The sequence below is a fragment of the Zalophus californianus genome, chromosome 4 (genome assembly GCF_009762305.2).
Source record: "Zalophus californianus isolate mZalCal1 chromosome 4, mZalCal1.pri.v2, whole genome shotgun sequence".
NCBI lineage: Eukaryota > Metazoa > Chordata > Mammalia > Carnivora > Otariidae > Zalophus > Zalophus californianus.
The window spans coordinates 18372356-18395013 of NC_045598.1; the positions used below are offsets into that span (position 1 = coordinate 18372356).

Sequence of the window (22658 nt, forward strand, 5' to 3'; positions counted from 1 at the left end):
AGCTGCAGTACATTGTCGAGTATATTATTAAAAAAAATATTTTGTAATATATTTTAATGAAAAATTTAAACATAGATAATCCAAAATAAAATACCAGAGAAAAATTCATTCTTTCATATATTTATTGACTGCTAATATTTTATGTTAAAATTCTGTAGCATTTTTATGACTGCAGTTTTTCATTGTTCATTGTTATCATTATTAATCCACTGTTCTCAGTTATTTACAGGTTCAAAATTTACCTATTAAACAGTACTGTAATGTGTGTCTTTATAGCTAATTTTCTGTGCATAACCATATCATGTAATTCGGTTTTTAAAGTTGCTCACATATCTTGTTTATCCTCTGAATTCTTTATTTTTATTTTGTTTACCTAAAGTGTAATCTCTTAAAAAAGAACTTCCTGGAGAATTTAGATTTTTTTTTATAAAGGGAGAAATTGGATTTTTGATCCTATTGCTGAACTCTTAGTGGAATTTCTAGGTCTGGGAACTTGTTGATAAAGAGAAATACCTCTCATCCACTAAAATCAGGTAGCTGCTGTAAACACAGATTGAGGAGGAAGTTTTCTTTCATCCCAGGTCTCTTTCTGAGTCTCATTTATACTACAGCATGTATATTTTTAAACTACCCTTAGGGAAAGTGGCTGCTGGGTTTTGACTTGCATAAGAATTTCACCTCCCCCGCCACACTGTATTTGTCTTTGGCTGATAAAGGAAGACTCTGGAAATTAGTGAATTTATATTTGGTTAGAAGATGTTTAAAAGAATGAGTCTTAGACAATGGAAAAGTTGGAGATACATTTTTTGTATGTGACCAAAGTGAAAATAACTAATTGTAAAGGACACTTTTTTTTTTAGTAATATAATTAAGATTTATTTATTTTAGAGAGAACGTGCTGGGGGGAGGGGAGAGGAGCAGACCTCCTGCTGGGTGCATGCTGATGTGGGTCTTGATCTCACAACCCTGAAATCATGACCTGAGCCGAAATCAAAAGTAATCACCTGAGCCACCCAGGCGCCCTGAGCATATATTTCTTTTATGTTCTTGAGCATAGTTATAATAACTGCTTGAAAGTCCTTACCTGCAAATTACAGAGTTTGGGTCAGCATAAGGTGTATTTCCTTGATTATTTTTTATCTTGAGAATGGGTTGTGTTTTCCTCTCTCTTCCTGTGGGGAATACTTTTGGATTGTATTCTGGATATTGTGAATGACAAGTTGTAGAAACTTTGGATTTTGTTGTTCTTCTGAAGAATATTGATTTTGCTACCCTTTTTTTTTTTTTTTTAAAGCAAATAATTAAGTCAGCTGAACTCAAACTGCAGAACTCTCTCCCCTGTGGTGGTGGCAGCTCAGATTTCAGTTCAGTTCTTTCAGCTGTCTTGCTTGGAGTCTGTACTGTGCATGTGTATTGTCAGGGATCAGCTAGAGATTTGGGCAGAGTTTTATTCAGATTTTAGGGCTTCTGTCTTTGGCTCTCTTTTTTACAGTCTTCTACCTTATTTTCCAGTGGCGATGGTTGCTCTGAATGCTGTTCTTGAAGCCAGTAGAACTCTGAATTTTCCATTGGAGTTTTAGCTGCCCTGCATGGCATGAGGTTAAAAGATAAAAATTGGGGAAACTTGTCCAGCCCAGCGTATTTCCCTTTTTCCAAATGTCAGTTCCCCTTCAACATCTGCCTGCTTTTGTTTACTCTTCAGTGCTGTCAAGTGGTTGCTTTGGTCTAGAAGTTATTCTTGTGATGGGGGCAGAGGGTTGATCTATGGGAACTTTTTGCCATACTAGAAGCCTCAAATTGTTCATTTATTTTTACTTTTTTAAAAAGGTTTTAAAGTAAGTTCTACACCCAGTGTGGGGCCCAAACTCACAACCCTGAGATCAAGAGTCATATATATTCAACCAACTGAGCCAGCCAGGTGACCCTCTAATTGTTTTTTTAAAGTTAACTTTATTATTTTAGAATGGTTTCAGATTTATAGGAAAATTGCAAAGATAGTACGGAGAGTTCTCAAACTGATTTTAAATGAAAGAAGTTTTTAAAGATTTTATTTATTTGAGAGAGCGAGCTGCGTGCGTGTGAGCGAGGACATGAGTGGGGAAGGGGGAGAGGGGAGAGGGACAAGCAGACTGCCTGCTGAGTCCCAATTCCGGGACCCCAAGATCATGACCTGAGCCAAAGTCAGATGCTTAACCAACTGATCCACCCAGGTGCCCCTGAATGAAAATATTTCTAAAATATATTAATGGTTGCTTGACTTCTTAAAATGCTGAATTTAACTGCCCATTAATGCCAGCATTCTGATGAACTGGGTAATATGGCAATGGCCTGGGGAACTGTTGAGGTATGGAAGACTATTTTTGCCTTTCCGCTGAGTGGCCTCAGCTGTTACACTTTTTGTATCTAGATCTCTTCTCTGTGTGTGCATGCAAGGGTGTGTGTGCGCGCGCATGCGCTTTATTTCTTCCTTTGCCAGCTTAGCTCTGTTGATGCAGCCCATTTCCTTTACTTTTCTGTTGTAATCTGTTGTAGTTTGGTAAGCCAAACTTGTTCAAGTTTGTTTGGAATAAGAATAAATCATTTCTGAGAGCTTGAATGTTGAGTTGTTGAGTCCAGGTACACAACCTTTAGTACATGGTCTTGGTGTTGCTTGTCCAGAGGCTTTTTCTCTAGACATGTGCTGACCAATATGATAGCCACTAGCCATAGGTGGCTGCTGAGTGTTCGAAATGTGTTTAGTTTGAATTGAGATGTACTATAAAATCTATAGCAGATTTCAAAGATTTAGTACAAAGAATGTAGTTATTTTTCATGTTGATTACATGTTGAAGTTATATTTTAGATATATAGAATTAAATATTTAAATTAATTTCACCTGTTTTTTACTTTTTTAAAACTATGCTACTAGAAAATTTGAAATAACGTTTGTAGATTACATTATATTGATTGTAGTTCAGGTAATTTATCTTACTTGGTAGTAATGTCCATATGAATGAGATGGTGGTTGTACCGTTAAATCATGAGATTAAACAGGTAAGATTCTAGTATCTCTTTCTCACCTTGGTGTAAGAAATTGTAGAAGTGCTTAATAGCATGGGCCTCAGACATCAGACTTCAGTTCTGCTACTCCTCAGTTGTGTGACCTAAGGCAAGTTACTGAAGCTTCTCAAAATCTGTTTCCTTATCTGAAATATGAGGAAAATAGTATCTAACTTCTTATGGTTATTGTGAGAATTAACATATGTAAAACATTTTCATAATAGTGCATATCAAGTGAGAAACTGGATTAAACAGTAGCTGTTAACTTGTTTCTAGGCCACTTTGGTGACGTTTTCATTTGTTGTATTTGATTCCTATAGGGAGTAGAATCAAGGTTGATCCAGACAGAAAGAAGCGTTCTACTTTTGGTTATCTTTTTTTTTTCTTTCTTGTCATTCAGTATTTTTAATTATATATGGCATATAATTTGCTCTGAAGAGATAAGAAACTTTATTTCTCCTTAGGCTTTTGATGGGTGAATGTAAATTAAACATTCCAGCAGAACTTGTTTTTGTTACGGTTCTGTTGTGCTTAGATGGGAGTCTGGTCAGTATATCTGACACTTTATTTTAACAAATGATTCTAGCTGTGACATTTCAGATTTGATTTGAGTATAAATTAGAGCGTTTGTTTTCATTTTCAGCATATGCTTCAAATATGTAACAGAACGAAAGTATTCAATAGAATCTTTCTCGACTGTCATTCATTCCCTACTTTATTTAATAAGCTAGTCATTTTTGAGTGATTACTTTGCATTCACCATTTTTTCAAGCAATATGAAGAATTCTTAAAGAATTTCTGTCATCTTTAAGCAGTTTAGTATCTTGGCAGTGGTTAGGGACAGGAATAAGATTGTCACGTGTAAACATTTTGAACATTTTCTCCTTTTGTAATTTTCTTTTTCTTTTTCTTTTTTTTTTAAGATTTTATTTATTTAGGGGCGCCTGGGTGGCTCAGTCGTGAAGCGTCTGCCTTCGGCTCAGGTCATGATCCCAGAGTCCTGGGATCGAGCCCCGCATTGGGCTCCCTGCTCCGCGGGAAGCCTGCTTCTCCCTCTCCCACTCCCCCTGCTTGTGTTCCCTCTCTCGCTGTGTCTCTCTCTGTCAAGTAAATAAAATCTTAAAAAAAAAAAAGATTTTATTTATTTATTTATTTGAGAGAGAGAGAATGAGAGACAGAGCACGAGAGGGAAGAGGGTCAGAGGGAGAAGAAGACTCCCTGCTGAGCAGGGAGCCCGATGTGGGACTCAATCCCAGGACTCCAGGATCATGACCTGAGCTGAAAGCAGTTGCTTAACCAACTGAGCCACCCAGGCGCCCTCCTTCTGTAATTTTCTTAATACCCCCTGCCAAAAAAAAAAAAAAAAAAAGGAGAAGCAAAACAGTACAGAGGTGTATAAAGTTAATACCACTGTCTCCACCTCTCCTAAAGTGTGTCGTGAGGTCAACAATGTCAGTTTTGGTTTGTAGCCTTTCACACTTAAATTTATTTTTAAGCCAAGCTGATAGTTGTACAGTTATCTCTTGAAGGGATTTCTCTGTTTTCCAGCAAAGTATAGGCACACCCCCACCCCCATCTTGAGGCTTTCTTCTACCCAGTTGCTCAAACCAGTAATCCTGGAGTTAATTGATTTCTTTCTTTCCTTCACTTTTGACATGCAAATCCTCACATCCTCACAAGTCTTTAGGATTTTATCCTCCCAATTCAATTTAATCCATGCATTTCTTTCTAACTACGTTGCCTCGAATCCAAGCCACATTCCAAGTCTCCCAATGTACATTCTTTGCCAGCTCTATGTCCCCAGCCTGTTCTCCATATGGTAGCAAGTGTTATTTATTGTCTTAAAATGGAAGTTGGATTTTGCCCTCATATGCCTCTACCCTTCAGTGGTATCCCATTACCCCATTCTCTGGCATTTCCCCCAAGCTCAATGAAGTCGTGAAATTGTTCTCAGCAGGTGCTTTGTTACTGAGCACTTACCAGATGCTGGGCAGTGTTTTAAGAGATTGTCATATTTACTCATTTAATCTCCTAACTATGAAGTTAGGTAATCCCCATTTTACATATAAGGAAACAGAGTCCCAGAGAGGTTAAGTAGTGTACTGGTATCACACAGTAGGTTAGGTAGACTATCAAACCAGACACTCTGCTTCCACAGTCCTTGTTGCTAACCATTGTATTAGATGATTTCTTTCTGCGCGGTAGGCACTTGGTGAACATTTGTTAAATAAGCAAATAAATGTTCCCACTATAAACATAAAATTCAAACTCCTTAATTTGGTCTAGAAGATCTTTCATGATCTGGCCCCTGCCAATACCATTTCTTCTCATAGTCACACTGGCTCCTGCACAGCTGGCTTCTTCTCATTCTGTAGGTCTAAGAGATCCTTTATGACCATCTTATCTACAGTAGGTGCTCCTTATCCTTATTCTTAGTACTTTGTTTCCCTTTTGGCACTTACTACAGTATGTGGTTTTTTGTTGTTGTTGTTGGTTTTTTTTTTTTTTTGTGTCATGATTTTTAAAAAATTTTTTATTGTTATGTTAATCACCATACATTACATCATTAGTTTTTGATGTAGTGTTCCATGATTCATTGTTTGTGCATAACACCCAGTGCTCTATGCATGTTGTTTTTTTTTTTTTAAAGATTTTATTTATTTAAGAGAGAGAGACGGAGATAGCGAGAGAGAGCACAGGTGGGGAGGAGAAGGAGAAGCAGGCTCCCAGCCGAGCAGGGAGCCTGACGCGGGGCTAGGTCACGCCCTGAGCCTAAGGCAGACGCTTAACCCACTGAGCCACCCAGGCACCCCAGTATACATTTTTAACTTGATATATTATCTGTTTGTTCCATACAAATCTAAATTTCAGGAGCCGTCAGGTCTTATCTGACTCATTCACAGTTGTTTCCCCAGTGCCAGCTCCCAGTGCTTGGGAGATAGTAGGTCCTCAGTAAGTATGTGTTGCATGTGGAATAAATATTACCTGGGTTCTGGGCAAGGAGGTGTTCTTTCTGTGAGCTGTCCCATTAATGAGGAAGAGAGCTTATAGCTTGAACATCAGTGGCACATGCTACCCAGCCCACTGAAATCCCAGAGCCAAGTCTAAATCGCAGCCTGTAGAAAATAGAATTAATAGTAAACAAACCAGAGCCCCAGAATGGCTATTATATCTCCTTTAGCTTATATCGAGAACTTTGTTTTTTCTTTCCTTACCATATAAGTGTTTTTATTCTTCCTGCTACTCATAATTGGAGATAAATGGTGAGAATGTTTTGAATACTTATGATTGTGAAAAACAGAAAACTCTACCTCAAATTGTCTTTGACACCTAAGGAAACATATGTAATGAAAGAAGTATGGTAGGAGGTCTGGCTCCCTTCTTTGCGATACTCTTGGCTCTTGGTGTTGGTTGCAGCCTCTGGCTTCCCTGTCAGGTTGGCCACAGCAGCCACAGGCCTCACATCCAAGGGTTTCCTCGTCTGGTGTCTTTGTCTTAAGAGCAAAGAGCAAAGACGAGGACTGGATCTAATCACCGGGTCTTGCTACTAATCACTGGCAAGAGTAATGGAACTATCATGACTGGCTTAGAATCAGTCAGGATTTATTCCTAGCTTTGGGGATTGGGTCATCATCCTCTGTGTCCCTTGGGGGATGGACAAACAGATGCCTCATCAAAAATGGGAGTTCTATCAGCCATAAAAAGTGGGAGAATGGGTGTTGGGCAGCCAACTCTCAGAGTTTGTTATAAGTGGCTTCTGTGGTTTGTTAGCTCTGTCCCAAGTTCACCTGGAGAACTAACTGAATTTTTGAGAAGCATTAATCAGGAAGATTTGACTTGTTTTGTTTTGTTTTGTTTTTCTGTACCGATAACCTGGAGCTCATTCTTTGTAACTCAGAGGCTTTCGTTGTTAGCAATGACTAGAAAGCTAATAAATACTAAGGCACCTGCAGCAGATGAGGTGCTATGGGAGGATAAAAAAAAATGTATGCCATCTCAGTGAAGTTACAGACTAGCCCAGGAGATACAGTGCAGGGAACAGTAACGATTTAAGAGATCACAAGGCAACTCAATACTAATTGTTAAATAAGTGGCACAGGCTTGCTACTTCTTCAAGTTTGTAAGAGATGCAGAATCTTGAGCCCCACCCCAGATCTACTGAATCAGAAGCTGCATCGATCTTCTGATGATTTGTGTTGACATCTGAGTCTGAGAAGCCAGAGTTCTAAGTCGAGAGGACAGGTAACTGGTTTGGGCCAGAGTGATCTAGAACGGTTTCATAGAGGTGAGGCTTGAGCTTCACTTGAAGGGCAGGTGCAGCAGTGGGTATTTTTGTGGAAGATAATGTGATTTGAGTCACAAAAGTGTCCAGGTTCATGTGGCCTTGTTGTACAGGACAAATGGGAGGGGATAATGGAATCATGGTATAGGATCCTCTAGAACATGGGTAGGAAGTCATCTTGGGAGAGGAGAAGTGAGAACTTTTGCAAAGACCTCATTTTTATAGACTATTGTACCTATTTACAGGCTTTTTATTTTAAGTTAAACTATTGGCTATATTAGGTAATTGAATCATAATTTGGTCATTTACTAATGGAAACAGAACTAGCCTGAGAAGCTATTGGAAAATGAATTCTGTTTGACATTCGACAGGTGTAATTATCCATAGTTGTAGGTGGACGAAACTTAAAAAAGAGCTGTATCACTAAACCGTGACATTTGGCTAAGGCAGTGAGCTAAATTGTGTATTTCAGTGATTTCCTCCAACAGCCCTCAAGTAACTTTGAATCTTGATGACTTTAGTAATAACTATAAATTTTAGAAGGTTATTTTATATGGTTAAGCATGATAAACTTTGTCTTATACTTTTAGTTCCTCCCTCCCACATTTAAAAATGTGCATAGTACAAATATCAAAAAGTGTGAAAGGGTATACTTGAGAATAAAATAAAGCAAAAAGACATATTTTTGAATAGTTTTGAATAATTCCTCAATTTGGTGATTTAGACTAAAGCAAGAGAACATCAAGTCCCCTGTTAAAAGCTGAATTACCAACTCAGAGGAGGAGCCATGGCAAGCCCATAAAACTGAAACTCACAAAATCATGGTTTATTGGGGGATGTTTATGACACTTTAAATGTTAAAGTGTTATTTCAATTGTTGGGAAATGTGGGGTTTTTTTGTTTTTTTTGTAAAGATTTTCTTATTTATTTGACAGAGAGAGAGCAGGAGAGCACAAGCAGTGGGAGCAGCAGAGGGAGAGGGAGAAGCAGGCCCCCTGTCGAGCAGGGAAGCCCGATGCAGGGCTCGATCCCAGGACCCTGGGATCCTGACCTGAGCCGAAGGTAGTCACTTAACCAACTGAGCCACCCAGGTGCCCCTGTTTGTTTTTTGTTTTTTGTTTTTTTTTTTAAGATTTTATTTATTTATTTGACAGAGCACAAGTAGGTAGAGCGGCAGGCAGAGGGAGAGGGTGGAGCAAGCTCTCTGATGAGCAGGGAGCATGATGCGGGGCTCCATCCCAGGATCCCGGGATCATGACCTAAGCCGAAGGCAGCTGCCTAACCGACTGAGCCACCCAGGCGCCCCTGGTTTTTTTTTGTTTTTGTTTTTTTTAAGATTTTATTTATTTCTAAGTAATCTCTACACCCAACATGGGGCTCAAACTCAGAACCCGAGATTAAGAGTCGCATGCTTCACCGACTGAGCCATCCAGGAGCCCCAGATGGGGGATGTATTTTAAGTTACACTGTATCCTATATTGATTTTCATTTTTAGTGTGTTCTCATATTCCTAAATTATTCAGATTCAATTTTGTAGAACATAGGTAATACAAAGGTAGGAGCCATGTCTTTTCTTATTCATCACTAGATCTCCAGTATTTAGTGTAGGTAGATCCTCCCATTGTTGATGGATGATTAAGAAATAAAAAATTTTAATTTAAAAAGATTGATTTTTATCTGTCCTTGGGGATAATATAAAAATGGTACAGTAAAAATGAATTATAGTTATAAACTGTTAGTACAGAAGTGGCAACTAGATGAATAATTTAAAAACTAATTCGGAAATAATTTTACACTTTCAAGTTGCAGGAATAAGAACAGTACAAAGACCATCCTTTACCCAGTTTACCTATCAACATGTTACCCATTTGCTTTATTATTTGCTCCTTTTCTTGAAGTTGCAGGAATATATATCTTGTATCACAACATTATAGTTAACCAGCTTCTGTAACGCAGTCTCCAACCCCCCACCCCCTTGCCCCAGACCACCCCCATTTCCAGAAGAGAAAACTAAAAGTCAAAACGGTTAAGTGGGGCGCCTGGGTGGCTCATTTGGTTGAGCGACTGCCTTTGGCTCGGGTCGTGATCCTGGGGTCCCGGGATTGAGTCCCGCATCGGGCTCCCTGCTCGGCAGGGAGTCTGCTTCTCCCTCTGACCCTCTTCCCTCTCATGCTCTCTGTCTCTCATTCTCTCTCTCTCTCGGATAAATAAATAAAATCTTTAAAAAAAAAAACGGTTAAGTGACTTACCCAAATGTAAAGTTCTATAGCTTCTAAGTGGAAAACCCAGGCTGTTTTTCAAGTCAGGTATTGGTCCATGTCCCTAAGAAGAATCTTTTTTTTTTTCTCCTGACAAGTCAAATCATTTAGTAATATAGTAATTAAAATTTGCAATTGTTCTTTTAAACCAGATACAACAATCCCACAGAAGAAAGGACTTGATCTATAGAGGACTCTGTGTCACCATAATGTCCTTAACATTATACTTGACTGTAGGATAAGCCCTTAGAATTATTATTGTTACATTGTTTTGCTTATGCTTCTTGGTTTGTATAAATAAGAATGTTCTTCAATTTGAGTGTCTAGGTGTTTTTGTTTTGTTTTGTTTTTAGATTGTCATTTGAGAGAGCAAGAGAGAGAGTGCAAGCTGGGGTAGGGGGGTAGGAGGGGCAGAGGGAGAAGGAGAGAAGCAGACTTCCCACTGACCGTGGAGCCTAACGTGGGGCTCAATCCGAAGACCCTCAGATCACGACCTGAGCCTAAACTAAGAGTCCATCCCTTAGCCAACGGCTTAACTGACTGAGCCACCCAGGCGCCCTTGAGTGTTTAGGTTTTTGAGGGCTTTTAGGTTGCCTTGGTTTTGGTCTTGATATATCCTACTTTGAGGACAGATAGAGTGGTATTCCTTTAAAGTATGAGAGGAGGCTGCTATTTACCAAAACTGCGTTTAACAAATGGTGACCAGGTTGCTGGTCTACAAAGAGCAGAGTCCAGAAGGCATCATGAGGAATTAAAATTCAAAGTCTAACCGTGGAGTAAACTTCTTTCCAGTCTTTATTTTTGGCATGTTTTTCCTCTGTGTCAGTATTTACCAGAATGTGGTCTGCTCACCAAATGCATCAGAATTAGAATTGCTTGAAGTGCTTGTTAAAAATTGCAGATTCCTGGACCCCACCAAAGACATACTGAATCCAAATGTCCGGAGGTGAGGCCTGGTAATCTGTATTTTATTTATTATTATTTTTTTCTTTTTTAAAGATTTATTTGAGAGAGAGAGAGAGAGCGAGAGAGAGAGAGTGTGTGTGTGTGCAGGACGAGGGGGAGAGGGAGCCCGATGAGGGGCTAGATCCCAGGACCCTGGGATCATGACCTGAGCTGAAGGCAGAGGCTTAATTGACTGAGCTACCCAGGCGCCCCTGTGACTTTTGTTTTACATCATTTTCATATGTTTGGGGTGCGAAGGCTTTTGTTTGCTTGCCTTTTTTTTTTTAAATTTTATTTTATTATGTTACGGTAATCACCATACATTACATCATTAGTTTTTTTTAAATTTTTTATTGTTATGTTAATCACCATATATTACATCATTAGTTTTTGATGTAGTGTTCCATGATTCATTGTTTGCATATAACACCCAGTGCTCCATTCAGTACGTGCCCTCTTTAATACCCATCACCAGGCTAACCCATCCCCCTGCCCCCCTCCCCTCTAGAACCCTCAGTTTGTTTCTCAGAGTCCATAGTCTCTCATGGTTCATATCCCCCTCCAAATCTGCCCCCCTTCATTTTTCCCTTCCTACTATCTTCTTCTTCTTCTTCTTTTTTTAAACATATAATGTATTATTTGTTTCAGAGGTACAGGTCTGTGATTCATCAGTCTTGCACAATTCACAGCGCTCACCATAGCACATACCCTCCCCAATGTCTATCACCCAGCCACCCCCTCCCTCCCACCCCCCACCCCCCCACTCCAGCAACACTCAGTTTGTTTCCTGAGATTAAGAATTCCTCATTATCAGTGAGATCATATGATACATGTCTTTCTCTGATTGACTTATTTCGCTTAGCATAATACCCTCTAGTTCCATCCACATTGTTGCAAATTGCTTGCCTTTTTTTTTTAAACGAAAGATTCATGTGCATAGTACAAATATCAAAAAGTGTGAAAGGGTATACAGTGAACAACTCCCTCCTATCCCCTTGGTTTTAGACCATTGTGCTGTTCTCAGCCCTTGGATTTGTTAACTCCTTCAGTTCCCCTCAACAGCCCAACTAGGTAGGTCATCTTACTGTTTCCATTTTGTGGAAGAGGAAAACTGGCCCAGAGAGGTTGAATCACTTTTTCTCAAAGTCACACAGCTAGGAAGTGGGATGTTCTGTGAGTGTGGCTTTGCTGAGTCAGAGAATATAAGGATGAAGTAGGTGAGTACATGTGAAGAGCTTGTTTGGGGATAGTAGAGAGTTCCTCTTCTGTAAGGTAAATGTTTTATGTGGAACTCGAACAGCGTAGCCTGGAGTTTCATCTAACCCTGGTAGTTGGGTATCTTCATGTAATTTCACACGAATCTGTTCTTCCCTAAATTGCATAGGACCTAACCTGGAGAGTAGACTTCAGGGCTTGGTGATCCTGAACAAGAAGATGGTAGCATCTTAGGTCTTTCCCATGCCCTGCCATTGGCTGTGTTTTATTTACGTCACCAGAGCTTGGGATATAGTAATCGTTCCATCATGTATCCTTTGGCTTTATTTGTGGAATTATTCCTCCACAGTTCTTTCCCCTTTCTTATTTTCTGGAAGAATAAAGGAACTAGGGAGTCTAATGACTAAGTGCTTGAACTGAAGAACCTATTGTTAGGCCTTGAGTTCTGTGCATGAAGCATCTTTAAAGTCAAGTAACATTTACTAATTCTTACCATATGCCAGGAACTGTATGTACCCCAACTGATTTGACCCCCTAATAGTGTGGCGTAGGAAAGTTTCACAGATGTTAAGTAATTTACTAAAGATTACACAGCTAATAAGTAGTGAGGTCAGGATTCAAATCCATATATGTTTGCTTCTAAACCTTGTTGTTTCCTTCATGCTCTGCAGACCCCGTAGAAGGATGAGAGCTTATTAAACCTTAGGACTCTAAATCTTGGTTCTAACATGTGGTCAGGAAAAGCTCTGAAGAAATGAATAATAGAAACCCAATTACTTTGCCCGTTTGTCATGTTGTTTTGAGACTTTTTAGGTTAATCTAAGTCAAAGCAAGCCATTTTGTGTATTCAGACAGCTAAGTTAGAAGCCACACTAAAGGTAAATGAAGCCTTAAAGTTTTTTGTTTTGTTTTGTTTTTGTTTTAAGATTTTATTTATTTATTTGACAGAGAGAGAGAACACAAGTAGGCAGAGTGGCAGGCAGAGAGAGAGGGAGAAGCAGCCTCCCCACTGAGCAGAGAGCCCTACGCAGGGCTCGATCCCAGGATCCTGGGATCATGACCTGAGCCAAAGGCAGACGCTTAACCGACTGAGCCACCCAGGCGCCCTGAAGCCTTAAAAGTTTTTAAGTTTATTCTTTTGGCAGCATGTTGTATGCATTCCCTAGAAAATGTGTCAAGGAAAATAATTTAATGGTCAGGAGCACATTTTTACCTTCAGATCCCAGGCTTGTCTTTCTTACCCTAGTCACCATCACCCCCACCCCCATTCCCTTAAACACAAATAGAGAGGAATGAAGTTCAAGCTCACCTTCTTGGGTGTTTTAAAATGACTATTCTAGCAACTGATTAAACTAGATTTTCTAAGTGAGCCATTCCTTAACCTTGAATTAGTAAAACATTAAAATATTTATGGCATCTACCAGTGACCCCTATTCAGCAATGTAGGAGTTAATCTGGCAGTTTCTGATTAAATACTGGTATTAGGCAATTGAATTACAACAGAGGCCTGAAGGGAGAAGGGTGAGGAATAATGAGTGTGTAAGAGAAACCCCAGATAGCAAGTTAAACAAAACTTACCCCTTTTATAAGAACAAAACCCAAAGGGATGGGAAGATTCATCCTTTATCTGGAAATTGGTGATTATTTCTGTGTCAGTGGGATTCTTCAAGTTTTTGCTTTATTTGAGTTTTCTAATTTTGGGGAAAACATTATGGGCATGTATGTTTTTTGTATACTGTGAAATCATAATATTAGAACTATATTTCCCAAGTTAAAATATTTTCTAGTATGTGTATATTTATACTTGTAATTTGTGCTTATATATTTAAAACAGCTTTATTGAGATATGATTCATATATCATACAATGCATCCATTTAAAGTGTGCAGTTCAGTGGTTTTTAGTACATTCACAAAGTTGTACAGCAATCACCACAATCCAATTTTAGAACATTTTTAGTGCTCCAGAAAAAAATCACTGTACTCATTAGCAGTCATTCCTCAACGCTTTTTCCTTCCTGCCCCACAAAAGCCCTAGGTAGGTAACTACTAATCTACTTTATGTCACTATGGATTTGCCTATTTTGGACATTTCATATAAATGGAATCATATACTCTGTGGTTTTTTTTTTTGTGATTGGCTCCTTTCATTTAGCATAATTTTTCAAAATTCATCCGACTTCTGGCATATATCAAAATACCTCATTGCTTTTTATTGTTGAATACTATTCCACTGTATGGATATACCACATTTTCTACACTTTTAATTTTGCTTTCTTAGTTTAATACTTCTGGGAGACTTCTGCTTCTGGGAAGGCAGAGTAGATGAGTTCCTTGGGTTTTTTGCCCTGGTCTATCCCAGACTCAGAGCTAGAGGAGCTGGCAGCTGGAAACACCAACAGGTGCAGACAAGGCTCTAAGAGAAGTCCACTATCGCTGTAGCCAGAGGACCAGGAAAGGGGCAGCCGAGGCTTAAGACAGAAGACTCAGGCAGTAGCTGCTCTGCTTCAAACACCACAGGGAAGAACTGACAATACTCTTACCCATGCCAGCAAAGGCCACACGGTTAGCCCAGCCTTCCACCCTCCGGCGGTGGTCTGTAATTAACAGATCCTTTATCGGCGCTGGGTGGTCATCAGTGGTTTGCTTTTACAAACGGTGCTTCAGTGTTCCTCTCTCTTGTGTCTTTGGGCATCTGTATCGAAGTTTCTACAGAATAAATTTATACATAGGAAATTGTTGGATGAATAGCATAAATGAAGCCTTCAAAAATAACTGTTAGATGGATGACCTCAATATATGGAAATATATAGGAAGTGGGGTATTTTCAGTCTACTTTTTCTCTGTGCAGAGTGGGTCGTTTCTGTTCTGTCTTCCAATTCAGGGATTCTTTCCTCTGTTCCTTCCATTTGGCAGTTTGGCTGTTGAGCTCATCCTCTGAGCTTTTTTTTGTTGTTGTTATTTTATGTTTTAGTTATAAAATTTCCTTCTGGTTCTTTACGTATTCTGTTTCTTTGCTGAGGCTTTCTATATTCTCACGTTTCAAGCTGTTCATAATTGCTCACTGAAGCACTTTTATCATGGCTGCTTGAAAATCTTTGTCAGTAGATTCTAACAGCTCTGTCATCCTGATGGCGACATTATTGCCTTTTTTCATTCAGTTTGATATGGCTCTCAGTATGACAAGTGAGTTTTGGCTGAAACTTGGGCATTTTCATATTGTGTTATGAGACTCTGGATCTTGTTTAAGCTTTGTTTAAACTTCTCTAACACTCAAATAAGACTTCTCTGATGCTGCTCTGGAGGAGGGTGGGAGGGGGGAAGGGCAACGACACTGCCTTGTTGCAGCCACACAGAGAATGAGTAGCTACAGTGGCCTCCGGATACCCCTGGGTGTCTCCTCATTTCTGCTAGGCGGGGCTTGGGGGTTCTAGTTCCCTGTTGTAGTCTCTGCTGACATCACCTCTAGTTGCTCGGGAGCGTCCTGACTACTGTATACTGGGCCTCCTCTGACCCCCCCCCCCCCCCCGCCGTCCTGATGCGGGGGGTAGGAATAGGGCCTCCTTTTCCTGGCTGGCAGGGTAGAAAGCCCTGGCTCTCTCCTTGGCCCTGTTGGACACCATTCTGGCAGGCACATGACAGCCTCTGGAGGGTTGATTGCATTAAATTGAGAACAAAATAAGGTAGATCATAAAAAAGTTGTATATCGTGTGATCACATTTTTAAAAGAGAAAAGTAGTATGTACACAGAAAATAAAAATCTAGAAGATTAGGGGCACCTGGATGGCTCAGTCATTGGGCGTCTGCCTTCGGCTCGGGTCGTGATCCCGGGGTCCTGGGATCGAGCCCCGCATCGGGCTCCCTGCTCCGCGGGAAGACTGCCTCTCCCTCTCCCACTCCCTCTGCTTGTGTTCCCTCTCTCGCTGTGTCTCTGTCAAATAAATGAATAAAATATTAAAAATCTAGAAGATTAAGCAACTAGCGAATGGTTCAAAGGTAAGGGAACTCTGACCTGCAGGGTTGCAGTTTTTAATTACTTTTAAAATAATGAGTGTACTGTTAGAAGCAGTAAAAAGCGAAGTTCTTTTTTTTTTCTTAAAGGTATACTTTTCTTAGACGCTATGGTTAGGTATACCTATGTGTTAATTTTTGTTATAATAAAAAACTGGGTGTAGAATAAAGGTACCCTGATTTTCAGTGTGTAATGCTTTCCACTATACCAGAACATCCTCCTCAGTGGATTGTACCAGTAGGTTATGTTCAGTATAGTTCATACTGAAGAGCATGCTTTTGATCCTTTACCTTGAGTGGAATTGTATTGAAATGTTGAAATGGAACTTTATTATTACAACATGCATTAAAAGAGGAAGTTTTTGACTTATGACTTTTAGAGATCCGAATTTTTCCAGTTTCACTACACTTGATGAAAACATTATCTGGTTATTAGCTCTCAATCTTCTCATGCTATTAAAAGTTCAGAAAAACTTGTACTTGGCAATGTTTCTTGCTTGAATTGTCATGAGTTTTGGAAGTAGTTGATTAAAATAGCAGTTCTTCAGATCTGTCTTGAAGATTACACATACTTTTATTTGGGTGTGCATAAAAGAATAGTTTTATAAGGAGTATGAGATGTGTAATAAGCTTCAGATATGCCTGAGAGAGTACCTTGGTAAAATTTGCTAGAAAATTATAGGCAAGGGAGGTGGAAGGAGAGGGGGCATTTGCATCCTGACTAGGTCTTCCGGCAGCATCCGTGTCCCAAGATTCTCCGTCTGAACTCCAGCATATGCTCTGCAGACCGTCGTTGGAAGTTGTGGTGTGGTATTTTTGATCTGTAGCCAGTTGCTGTTTATCTCCAGCTTGCCTTGGGTTTAATGTCTTCCCAAGTGCCTATATGTAACATCTTTATTACAAATTCTTTACCAATATAATTATTTTAACACTGCTATGACAGGCATCTTGGGAAATTATGGCTCATTTTATAGATTAAACGAGTGGAATAGGACAAAGTGAGTCAGACTTGTTCTTTGTCTACCAGACTTCACTGCTTTCTCAGTAAGGCTGAGATTTGGTAGACGTTTTCTTGTTGTTATATTTCTGGGGCTAAGCATGTTAATACCGGGAGGGGAAAACAAAACAAGAATGATAGTAAAATTTTAGTATCTAAGGCCACAACCTTGTGTAAAAATATTAATCATCAAGCTATATAGAAAGATATATCTTAACTTTTTATTATCTGTGGTAAACTCACCTCCATGTTATCTGTGTTCTGTAGGTGTTGGGATGGCCAGCATCTTCAAAAAAGCAACCTTGAGTACTGGTTTGTTACATTGTATCGTAGGATGACTTAATACTATGAACTGACTTGCACTTTGAAGAAGGACTGTCATCCTGACCTTCCCACACCAGTGTCTTTCAGCGTGTTGAGCAGATGTTTTGCTTTGGGATCTCCTTGGTCGCCTAAAACAAAATGAGGATTCCTGGGCCCCACCCAGGAATTCTTTTGAATCAGAATCTCTGGATATAGGCCCAGAAATCCTCATTTAAAATGTTTATTTAGGTTATTCTTAATCACCTTAAAGTTTAAGAACTAGGCCTTCTTTAGGAAGTCAAGTTTGTGCAAGTTGCAGTACTAGAAATTAATCCGATTCACTCTGGCTATAATTCTGTGTATGTTTTGTTTCTGATAAAGAACGATTTAAAAAGCAAAAAACGACTTCAGTTGTAACTCGTGCTGTCTGATTAGGGTAGGGTTCTGGGATCCTCCTTTTATGCCCATTTATTTTGTTAGTTGTGTTATGTTTAATCAGGTAACTGCTTTTATTTATTTTTTTTACTTCACCCTATTTCCCCATTAGTTTAGGAATCAGTAACTTTTCTAATGTAGCATCTTACCGAAATGGTTTCTGAATGTTTTGAGAGTTACTTTAGGATAATAAACAGAACTTGAGCCATGCGTCTCTGAATGAGCTGTTGAAAGTTATTTCTGGCTTTCTCCACAGACTTTGTGGTGAAGAAGGCTGTGTTGCTCCCTAGCAAGTGTCAGAATGTTCTCTTCCAGCATGCTGGCTTTCTTGCCCCCACTCCTGTTCTTTGCTTCCCCTGTCCCTCCTTTGTGAACTGGGGGTGTACCTGAGAGGAGTAAAGATTTGTCCCACCCTGATTTCTTGGAAAATTCTACCTCACTGTTGAGCTCGGGGAGGTCGTCAGCTGCTCCATTCATATTAAGTAGGATTACAGATAGCTTTTATAAAGATATCTTGTTATTTTCTTGCTCCTTGAAGGAATGTGTACAGGATATGGGATTTTCATAATGAATATTTTTTTTTAAATGAGTGGGGGTTGGGGATTATTTAACTCTTTGGAGATAGATACACCTGCAAGTTTCCCCCTTTATGTTTTTTTTTTTTTTAAGATTTTATTTATTTATTTGAGAGAGAGAGAAACAGCATGAGAGGGGAAAGGGTCAGAGGGAGAAGCAGGCTCCCCGCTGAGCCGGGAGCCCGATGTGGGACTCGATCTCAGGACTCCGGGATCATGACCTGAGCCGAAGGCAGTCGCTTAACCAACTGAGCCACCCAGGCGCCCCCCCTTTATATTGCCTTATAAAGAATACTGTCTCATAGAACAAGAAATTACTTAATATTTAATAAAATTAATTAAAAGCAAATAAAAAAATTCAGTGGAATTAGTCACATTTTAAGCACTCATTAGCCATATGTCACAAATGACTACTGTATTTGGACAGTGGTAATACAGATCGTTTCTACCACTGCAGAAAGTTCTATAGGACAGTGCTGTAGTAGACTGGCCATTTTTAAGAAGAGAGGGGGGGCAAATGAAAGCAGAGTAAGAGGACCTGAGTTTCCACCCTTCCTTCTACAGTGCAACTTTTCCTGTTTTCTTGAGCTGTTGATTAGAAATCCGAAATTGGTCTATCATTTTGAGTATCACCACTTTGACCCTGTTCTTCAATGTTGATTTCTCTTTCCCAGGCTGGCAGTGATGGTGAAAGCATAGGAAATTGCCCCTTTTCCCAGAGGCTCTTCATGATTCTTTGGCTCAAAGGAGTTGTATTTAGTGTCACAACTGTGGATCTGAAGAGGTAAGACTTTGTTGCAGTTTGAAATCAACTTAAGTTGAGTATATACTGTTTTCAGTTTGAATCTCTCCCCATTCCTCACTTTGCATGCGTATGTTCTCTAAAGGAAATAAATATATTTATTAAATTTCAGCTGATTTGTGGACAAATTTAACTTGTATAAGTATTATGGATAACTCACAGTGTCAGTAAATTGCATTTACTGGCCACTCAGTATTTTTAAAAACACTGTATGTTTACCTTTAATTTCAAGAGCAGCACCAGGAGCTAAATTTTAGTGTGGATGCAGGGACATTTTTGACTTTCCGGGGTAAACGTGGAGCTTTCCTTTACTTTCTAAGCGGACAACTTCTTGGTTTAAAATGTACTAAACACGCGGTGTATGTAGTCTGGATCCTTAAAAACAAGAGTGGGATTTTAGGAGGATGAATACTGCTTTGGTCTATTTCATTTATTCTACTTTTCAGGGAATAATAGGAATTTCCTGTAATACGATTTTAACCATATTTGGTTAAATATGATTGTAAGATAAGAGGGATCATCCGTGGCCCTGTGATTGTTCTTGCTAGTTGAAGAGTGTTTCTAACTTTCCATAGAACAAAGTGGAGAGGGCTGAGAAGAGCCCTGACAAATAGTAAGCTCCTTTGACTCAGGAGCTTCTGTTTTTCCTTAGCAAACAGGTTTGAGGTGAAGAACATTCATACTTAGGGAAAAAGAAGAGAATTAATCAAGGGTTAAGAACAGTTATACTAACAAAATCTAGGATTAGGCAGTGGAAAGGTATGCCTCTTGACACAAAGACGACAACATGGTTTGTTGCTTATTTTTTTTTTAAAGATTTTATTTATTTATTTGAGAGAGAGAGAATGAGATCGAGAGAGAGAGCATGAGAGGGGGGAGGGTCAGAGGGAGAAGCAGAGCAGGGAGCCCGATGCGGGACTCGATCCCGGGGGCTCCGGGATCATGACCTGAGCCGAAGGCAGTCGCTTAACCAACTGAGCCACCCAGGCGCCCTTTGTTGCTTATTTTTTTAAGCATGTCAGTCACGGACAGGATCGAGGAGAAATTGGATGGGCTGTCACATGATGGGTGGCGGAATTCATGTGTGTTATCCCTCCCGGCATCACCAAGTGAGAGTTATCTGGGAGCTGTCATTCCGTTCCCAGTTCTCGGCTGGCATTCCCTTGTTCTGTCTGTTCCTTAAACTTTCTTCTTTACTTACTGCTAGTGCACTTACTTGAGACTGTAGAGACTTAAGGTTTATTTATTGAAAATAAGCTGTGAAGTCTTCCAGGAACCCCTTTAGTTATGTATATGAATGCAGAGGTAAACCTCTGGGGATGGTGAGAGTTCAAACTGCAGGCTCTTTCAAAGGTACACCTACCTCATTTTAGACAGAGCTGCCATAAGAATGAAATAATTCATGCAGTTACCCTTCTATTACTGTTTTTTTCCCTACATGCGCTCAAAAAGGAAGTTTCTCAATGTAACCTAAAAATAGACCATGCTACCAGGCACACACCCTAACCGTGTCTTAAAATACACGGATTTCTCCTATTCCATTTTTGGCTTTGAGCGAGTGAGTTGACTGCCACGCTTTGAGAAAGCGTTCTTTGAGCAGCTCGACACAGTGCTTGATTGTGGTCCATACAGTGATAGTGCCGTGAATGAGGGGGATCTGGTTCAGGAAAGGAAGTGAACTCAGAATGGCTGTTTCACTTTTCCTGTACAAGCTCCTGAAGATATTATTCCTGTAAGTTGGTTGATATTTGAGGACTTGTATATGTTTAAGAGTAATATACCCTACATGTAAAAAGTGACACATGGGAGGCAGGATGAAAGATTCAGGGCTTCCTAGTTAGTCAGTATCACCATCCAAAGAAGATGTCTGTTTATTTTCTAGGGCTTTGTGTAAAATCAACAGAGAGCACTTAAAATTGGAGCCAATAGTAGTTTTCTTTAGAAATCTTAGGTCTATGGTACATCTAAAACATGCTTCTTGAGGGCCATTAAAGGTGTAGAAGAGTAGTACATGATAATGAATCCCCTCCACCCCCAGGCCCTGGTCATCAGCTTCCCCCTCACAGATACCACTGCATTTAGGTTTGGTCTTTATCCTTCCGGACCTTTTCTATGAATTTAGACACTTACAGTCTTGAGTAAGATTTCAAGAGAGTGAACATGGGCTCAATAAAACGTTGAAAGATAACGTTGTCACGGAGGAGTAAAACACTCCGTAGTAAAAAGTACTTTTCATAATCTTAACTTTAAAACTTTAGATATGACTGGTTTTTATAAAACTGTGGGGGAGAAAGTGCCTCTAGTGCTTATTTTCTTGCTTTTCCTGGTAATTGCTAATTCCTTGCTGAAGAGGACTGATTCGTAGAACCAGCCAGTGGAGAGCAGTAAGACTCGGTTGTGAGCTATTTAGAGGCCCACTGTGTGCTCTGAGGAAATTGTTGTTACATGACATTTCATCCATACGAACAAGCTGGTTTCTAGTTCTGGCACCTTGTGACACGCTCTCTTTGAATCTCAGCTGGTGTTAATGACTCGGCTGGTGGTATTCATGTGCCCCTGTGAGGCTTGGAACAGTCTCCCATTGCCTGCCTGTCAGTGCTGCCTTAATGCTTTGGTGGGAGTCATTTCTAAACCTCATTTTCTGTTCATGATGCAGTTGTATTACAGAACTGGTAGATTAAAAAAAAAAAAAAAGTGCCCGGGCTTCAGAAGGAATTTAGGCTTACATCAACCACCATTTAAGCAAAATCTTCGGCTAAATCTAAATGAAAATATTAAAATTTGGGGCATATTTAAAAATGTTATCACATGTCATCAAATGGGGAGCAGTGGATTAGGGAAAGAGCCCTGGTTCTGTGTGGAGAGAGCCCTGTCACTGGTTTCCCTAGGACATTGGGCAAGACGCCTCATCTTTGGAGGTCAGTTACCTCGTTTTTAAATTCACGAAAAAGGAAGGAAAACATTAACATTTCTTCTTTTTCATTGTCTACTATGTGCCAAACACTGTTGGAGGTACTTTTTTACTACTCATCAAACCATTTTCCGACCTTTTGTTGAATAGAATTCATTGTTTTATATCATACTTCCTGGCTGACAGGTTTGGGCAATGGTGAAAATCTTTGAAGACTTCTGCTGCCTTCATTATGCCCGGAAATTTCTAAATCAGTGATCAGCATCTTTAGAGCACAGATAAGCCTGAGAGGCAGGCAAAGGGGAGAGAAGCAATAAAGTGTGACAACAGTCGTCCCCCGGCCCCCTGTCTTTCTCTTTGTCTCTATTTCTCAGACTCCCCCCACCCCCCCACACCCACCCCTGAGACGCTGACTTGGATGTAGCTGAGTGTCACATACTTGTTAGGTAAGCTTTTTTAGTTTTGAGAAGTGATAAGTTTAAGAAATTAGCTTTTTATTGTAAAAGCAGTGATACTTGCTATATTACCAGTGAATAAAATCCCTCCTCCGTGGTGTTCTCTGAGAAAATAAATAAATTGGAGAAGACCGCTTTTAAAAAATCTGGGAAATGGGGCGCCTGGGTGGCTCAGTCGTTAAGCGTCTGCCTTTGGCTCAAGTCATGATCCCAGGGTCCTGGGATAGAGTCCCACATCAGGCTCCCTGCTCGGCGGGAAGCCTGCTTCCCCCTCTCCCACGCCCCCTGCTTGTGTTCCTGCTCTCGCTCTCTCTGTCTCTGTCAAATAAATAAATAAAATCTTAAAAAAAAGATCTGGGAAAGGTATGCTTCCATTTTCCCATTTCCTCCTTAAACGCTGACACTTCCTCATCCTTTGCATTGTCACAAATG

At 39.9% G+C, this 22658-nt stretch overlaps 1 protein-coding gene across 1 annotated transcript in view; it reads left to right on the forward strand.

Moving 5' to 3' along the window:
- CLIC4 (chloride intracellular channel 4) overlaps positions 1 to 22658 on the forward strand; it is a 72171-nt gene that overhangs the window by 17888 nt on the left and 31625 nt on the right. Inside the window, exon 2 of the mRNA XM_027577692.2 lies at positions 18733 to 18842. Within this exon, the coding sequence (XP_027433493.1) occupies positions 18733 to 18842 (110 nt within the window). The remainder of the gene's footprint in view (positions 1 to 18732; positions 18843 to 22658) is intronic.